At 42.8% G+C, this 6,696-nt stretch overlaps 1 protein-coding gene across 1 annotated transcript in view; it reads left to right on the forward strand.

Annotated features, from left to right (window-relative positions):
- LOC102201228 (uncharacterized) overlaps window positions 1-6,696 on the forward strand; it is a 71,793-nt gene that overhangs the window by 45,399 nt on the left and 19,698 nt on the right. Inside the window, exons 25-27 of the mRNA XM_013907916.1 lie at window positions 4,500-4,570; window positions 4,652-4,777; window positions 5,032-5,127. Of these exons, the coding sequence (XP_013763370.1) occupies window positions 4,500-4,570; window positions 4,652-4,777; window positions 5,032-5,127 (293 nt within the window). The remainder of the gene's footprint in view (window positions 1-4,499; window positions 4,571-4,651; window positions 4,778-5,031; window positions 5,128-6,696) is intronic.

Genomic DNA, 6,696 nt, shown 5'->3' on the forward strand with positions numbered 1-6,696 from the left:
CCCGCTTTCCTCAGGCACCGCTTCCTGTAGATGTCCTGGAGGGAGGGAAGCTCCCCTCCAGTTATCCGTTCAGAGCACCGCACTACTCTCTGGAGAACTTTGCGGTTGTAAACAGTGCTGTTGCCATACCAGGTGGTGATGCATCCCGTGAGGATGCTCTTGCCGAATCTTTTCAGTCTCCTGAGAAAGAAGAGGCACTGCTGCACCTTCTTCAATGTTTTGTTTATGTGTCCTGACCATGTAAGATCCTCAGCCAGATGTACACCAAGGAACCGGAAGCTGCTCACTGTCTCCACAGCAGCTCCGTTGATGGTGGTGGGTGTTGTTACTTCTCTGCACCTCCAGAAGTCCACTATCAACTCCTTTGTCTTTGCGACGTTGAGGGTAAGATGGTTGTCTCGACACCAGTGGGTCAGGGCGCTGACCTCCTCCCTGTAAGCCATCTCATCACCGTCGGTGATAAGACCCACCACTGTAGTGTCGTCTGCAAACTTCACAATGATGTTGGAGTTGCTAGTGGCAGTACAGTCGTAGGTGTAGAGTGAGTACAAGAGAGGGCTCAGTAAAGACACCTCGGTGGAGCACCAGTGTTCATTATGATGGGGGATGAGGTGATGCTACCCAGTCTGACCACTTGGCGTCTGTCACACAGGAAGTTAAGGATCCAGCTGCAGAGGGAGCTGCTCAGTCCTAGATCCTGCAGTTTCCTCTCCAGCTTTGAGGGAACGATGGCATTGAATGCTGAGCTGTAATCTACAAACAGCATGTCTCTCTTCTCCAGGTGCGAGAGGGCAGTATGTAGTGTCAGGGCTATGGCGTCATCAGTGAACCTGTTGTGGTGGTATGCGAATTGTAGATGGTCCAGTGAGTTGGGTAGTTCAGAGCAGATGAAGTCCCTGACCAGCTTCTCGAAGCATTTGCTCACGATGGGGGTCAGGGCTACAGGTCGCCAGTTGTTCAGTGATGAGATGGCGGAGGATTTGGGTACAGGGACAATGGTGGCCATTTTGAAGCAGGCTGGGACTACAGACAGAGAGAGGGAAAGGTTGAAGATGTGTGTAAACCCTCCAGCCAGCTGAGCTGCGCATGACTTGAGGATGCGGGCGGGAATCCCGTCCGGACCAGTAGCTTTGCGTGCGATCACCTTCCTGAAGCACTTCCGCACATCCTCCTCAGACACAGTGTGCGCACACTGTTTGGTCTCATGGTGTTCGCTGTGTCGAATCTAGCGTAGAATATGTTTAGATCCTCACACAGAGAGGCTGTGGTCTGTGGTGTGCAAGTCTGTGATTGTGTTTAGCTCCACCACCACATACTCCGAGGGTTGTCAAACTGTTGTTCCACTCGGTCCCTGTACTCACGTTTGGCTGCTTTGATCATCTTCCGGATTTGGTAATGTAATGTTTGTAGTCCGATGTGTTCGCGGAGGCAAAAGCAGTGCTCCGTGCCGCCAGTGCCGTGCGAACATCTCTGTTAATCCACGGTTTTTGATTTGGGTAGGATTTTACTATTCTGGACCAGACAACATCTTCCACACATTTTCTGATAAATCCGCAGAATGAGTCTGTGTACTCATCGATGTCGTTAGCAGCCACGTGAAACATTTCCCAGTCCGCGTGATCAAAACAGTCCTGCAGCGTGGACTCCTATTGGTCCGACCAATGGTGCACCACCCTCAGGGTTGGAGCTTCCTGTTTCAGTTTCTGCCTGTAGGCGAGCAGGAGCAGGATGGAGCAGTGATCTGATCGGCCGAATGGGGCACAGGGGAGGGCTTTGTACGCATCCCGGAAGGAGGTGTAGCAGTGGTCAAGTAGCCGGTCTCCATGAGTGTTGAAATGGGTGTGTTGGTGGAGTTTTGGTGAAACTTTCTTCAGGTTTCCCTTGTTAAAGTGACTGGTCGTGATAAACGCTGCCTCTGGGTGCGCGGTTTCCTCACTGCTGATCGCGCTGTACAGTTCCCTGAGTGCTCGGTCAGTGTCGGCTTGTGGGGGAATGTAAACAGCCTTAATCATAACTGCTGTAAATTCCCTCGGTAGCCAGAATGGCTGGCACTTAATCATCAGGTACTCCAGGTTTGGTGAGCAGAAGGATTGGGTGCACGTTCGCATAATCACACCAGCTGTTGTTGATCATGAAACACACACCACCGCCTCTGCTTTTCCCAGTTAGCTCCTGTGACCTATCCGCGTGGTGCACGGAGAACGGAGTAGTTGTATTGCGGAGTCCGGTACCTTGTCCGATAGCCAGGTTTCTGTGAGGCAGATCACGCAGCAGTCCCGCATCTCTCGCTGGAATGAGATCCGTGCCCGAAGCTCGCACGGCTTGCTGTCCAGAGACTGCACATTAGCCATTAATAAACTGGGTAGTGGTGGTCTGTTAGTGCGCCGTCTCAGGCGAACCAGAATGCCAGATCTTCTCCCTCTGTGTTGGCGTTTGCAGCCTCCAGGGGCCCAGAATAAAGGCGTCTCAGGTGAGATGAATGGGGGTCTGCAAACGGAGTTGCAAAACAAACGGTGTTGCAAAACTTCGGAAAGTGATGAGAAAGTCCATCTCTTATGTCCAGTAAGGTTTGTCGGTCGTACACAAGGAGACATGTGCTACTCGTGAAAAAATAAAGGAAAAGTAAAATTAAACACAAAAACCAGCTGTTGCTTGGGGAAGCTCGCAACGAGGCTGCCACACTCTGCGCCATCTTCACGTCTCATTAAGATCAAGGTGGGCCTGCAACTATAGATAGATCACTTTCTCCAGAACTTTTGAAAGAAAGGGACGCTTCGAAATTGGCCTGTAATTAGCCAGAACAGGTGGGTCCAGATTGTGTTTTTAAAGAAGAGGCTAAACTATAGCTTATTTAAAACATGATGGCACATGTAGCAAGGGAAGTGCTGATTAATCTGTGGATAAAAGGCTCAACAGTATTAAAAGTATAGCTGTATAATTACAACTGACCAGAATAAAAAATAGAATAGAATAAAAAAATTGGCAGTAAACTAACCAAGATTAATCAGTTACTCTTTACATATTAGGCTGTTTTTGGAATCCAGTGTGTAGTTTTACTTAGCTAGAGAACAGTAAAAAAAACTTTTGTAGTTAATATTGAAGCCATTAAGTATCATAAGATATAACAGGAAAAAATTCTGGCAACCACACTTTAAAGATCTTAGATTATCTGGTAAGAATACCTGTTGACTTGGGTAGCTAGCATGGTATAAAAATAGCTCCATGTCTGCTTTTACAGAAATCTTTAAATCTTTGCTACATGCACACTACCTGTCAACAGTTTTAGATCACTGCTTAAAGGGTTAAAAAAAGGTTACCCTAAACTGAAAAATAATGTATATTTCAGAGTTATACAAAAATGTATTTTTGGGAATTGTAAAACTAATGTTGTAAAAAGCTGCGGTACCCCTGTCAGCATTATTTGAAGAATATTTGATGGCAGAAAGTGGTGTGTTTCTTTAAAAAAAACAAAAAAAAACAAAACAATTAACAATGGAAGTGAAACAGTACATCATAACTCTTAACCCTTTAAGACCTACCATAGAACCAAATCCGCCAGAGCTTACTTTATATTTTTACATGCTGTAGTGCCATTTTTGGGAGCATTTCAAGTTGCTATACATCAATACAACTGTTATAGACCAAATTTTAATAATATGTCTGCATTAAGTGCATAGTAAGTACTCGGATAACTTAAAAATTTAATTATTTGCCTTTTTTCGGGGTTTTATTTGTTCCGGAGTAAATCGGCTTGGCTGAGATCAAAGTTATTAGAATAGATTAGATAAAATAAAACTTTATTAATCCCCCGGGTGGGTTCCTGGATTTTCACACAGCTGAATAAACGTCAAACAGAAAACTGATTAAACAGAAGTGTGAGGCGGTCGAGAATTTACGCCAGTGTCCTGTTATATTTTAGATAGCAAGGAGCAGACGGCTGAGTTTATTAAACTCCACCGACACAGCGGTGACGCAAATCTGAAGGCTAGACCGTCCCATTTCACAGCCCCACACTTCCGGCCTTCTCGGTCTTCGAAAGACCCGGCCCACGTAGACCACGAAGGCCGGGTCCTCCGAAGAATGCAGCCGACGTTTTGGGACACAGCTACAGTGAAGCTGGAGGAGGAAGCTAACTTTTTTGTTAATGTGAGGGTTCATAATGCACTGCAAAAACTCAAAATATAACCAAGTACATTTGTTTTATTTCTAGTCAAAATGATCTCATCACACCTAAAATAAGACACAATCAGCTAAAGGGCAACATTTCAGTAAGCTAAAGGAACTTGTTTCAAGACAGTGAATCTTAAAACTAGAGAATTTTCATTTATTCCACTGGCAGATTTTTTCACTTATTTCAAACTAAAATATCTTGTATTAAGTGAAAAAGATCTGCCAATGAAACAAGTGAAAATTGTTTCACTGGCAGATCTTTTTAAGTACATGTTACATTGACAGATGTGTTATAGCATTTTTTTTTTTCAATACCTCCACTGCACCAGTGTCCGTACAAGGTGACGCAGCTGAGTGCTTTGAGAAGATTCTGAGTCTAACTAGTCCTGAAGCCTCACAGGTAAAGACTGCAGTTTAGATATTACAAATATGTTAATTAAATTTACATATAAGTTAACAGCCTGTGTGGTTGTCTTTTAAGATATTCCAGGGAGTGCTGACACACAGGAACAAATGCTCTACATGCAGTACAGAGACAGGAACAGATGATCCATTTTGGACTCTACCTCTTCAACTGGTGCAATCTGACATCAAAGACTACAATGTGGTAAGGACTGATATCTTGTCTACCTTTTTAATCCATTCACACTTTTCTAGAACATATTAGTTAGAGTAATTATACATATGTATATTTTTGTCAAGTATTTCACTATTTAAGCAAAACTTCATTTATATGAATATTTGCAAAAATTATGGGAAATGATTTATACCAGTGGTAGCATGATTTGATGGGTAGAAATGACCTTTTCATTTTATCTGTTAGTAAATTTCAGCATCAAGTGACATGATTATATTTTTCAGGCTCATGCCATTGCCAAATATTTCAGTCAATCAGATGCCAGTGGAGTAAACCAGCTATACTGTGACCAGTGTGGGTGCAAATGTGATGCTGCCATTGTAAGTTATCATTTTATTAAATAAAAAAACTAAGAAGCTGAAATTATTTTCAAAAAAGTTCCCACAAAGTACTGGCTTCCTAAAAAAATCTCACTACTTTTATAAGAGAGATGTAACACTTACCAGTTATTAAGGGGCCCCAGCACAGAGACAGGGATGTTTTAGTGTAGTCTTTTCAGACTGCAATCCCACATTGATTGCTCCAGCCGTTCTGCTGCCTAGCTTGTTTTGAGCTCTCATCACTCCCAGAATGTCCCAGATCGTTACTGAAATAGCATGCTGGGACATGGGAGGAGAGATGTACTGAAAAAAGCAAGGCAAGATTAGACAATTGTTGTCTGCTGTGTCCACTCTCTCCTGGCACTGCCACTGAACACACTGCACCGCTTCTCCCCTGAAGCTGAGCCATAGACCATACCCCTAAACAAGAGAATTTTTTTTTTTAAATTTTAAGTAAATTTGCAAACAAATCGAGTTATTCTTAATCTCAGGTACCCCTGTGATCCTAATGTGATCCTCTATATAAATCTTGTAAATAAATACATAAATCATATTTATAAAAACAAAGGGATGCTACTCTATTTTTTTCCCTCTGTATAAACAAGAAGACTCAGAGCACAACTTCTGTCAGTGGGCAATGACTATACTAAAACTTAGATGTTTTATGATATTTTTATTGCAACATGCTGACATGAGCCTCATAACATCCAAAGTAATATATCCTGATGTCAGCTTTGGTAATATGGAAATCCACAGTAATCATTTTTTATTATTTTTAAGGTCGACTTTGACCTTCTGCGCTAACAATGAGGGTCAAGGTCAAATGCTTAGCCAGCCAAATTACTCATATTCAGTGATGGGAATAACAGCATTAAAAGTAACTGCATTACTAACAGCATTACTTTTTTCAGTAACGAGTAATCTAACTAATTTCTATGTCTGTCATTACAACGCTGTTACCGTTACTAACAAGAAAATGCAGTGCAGACACGTTACTATTTTTCAACACAGACTGTTGAAGCTGTCTTAAGCTTACTGGGAGCTAGGTGGGGCGAAACAATCGCACGAGTGCTGCTGATTGGCTGAGGAAGAATAAAGTAGTTGTGGTAAACCAATCACATGACCACTTTAAGATGACATAGCAACAAGATGCTATATACCGGTTTTTAAATTGTGTTGATAGGTCACGTAAAACCAGAGTGATGATAAAAAACAAAATATACGGTATTTTTCGGACCATAAATTGCACCAGATTATAAGGCGCACTGTCGATGAATGGGTCTGTTTTCATACATAAGGCGCACCGGATTATAAGGTGCATTAAGCGAAACAAAACAGTCAGATAAGTCAAACTTTACTCAACTCATTCTTATTGCTTCCTCCACTTCCGTACCATTGATTCATTAAATGGTAAATGGCCTGTATTTATATAGCGCTTTACTAGTCCCTAAGGACCCCAAAGCGCTTTACACATCCAGTCATCCACCCATTCACACACACATTCAAACACACTGGTGATGGCAAGCTACATTGTAGCCACAGCCACCCTGGGGCGCACTGACAGAGGCG

This window comes from Pundamilia nyererei, unplaced genomic scaffold (assembly GCF_000239375.1).
Source record: "Pundamilia nyererei isolate P.nyererei 1_Seehausen unplaced genomic scaffold, PunNye1.0 scaffold00608, whole genome shotgun sequence".
Taxonomy (NCBI): domain Eukaryota; kingdom Metazoa; phylum Chordata; class Actinopteri; order Cichliformes; family Cichlidae; genus Pundamilia; species Pundamilia nyererei.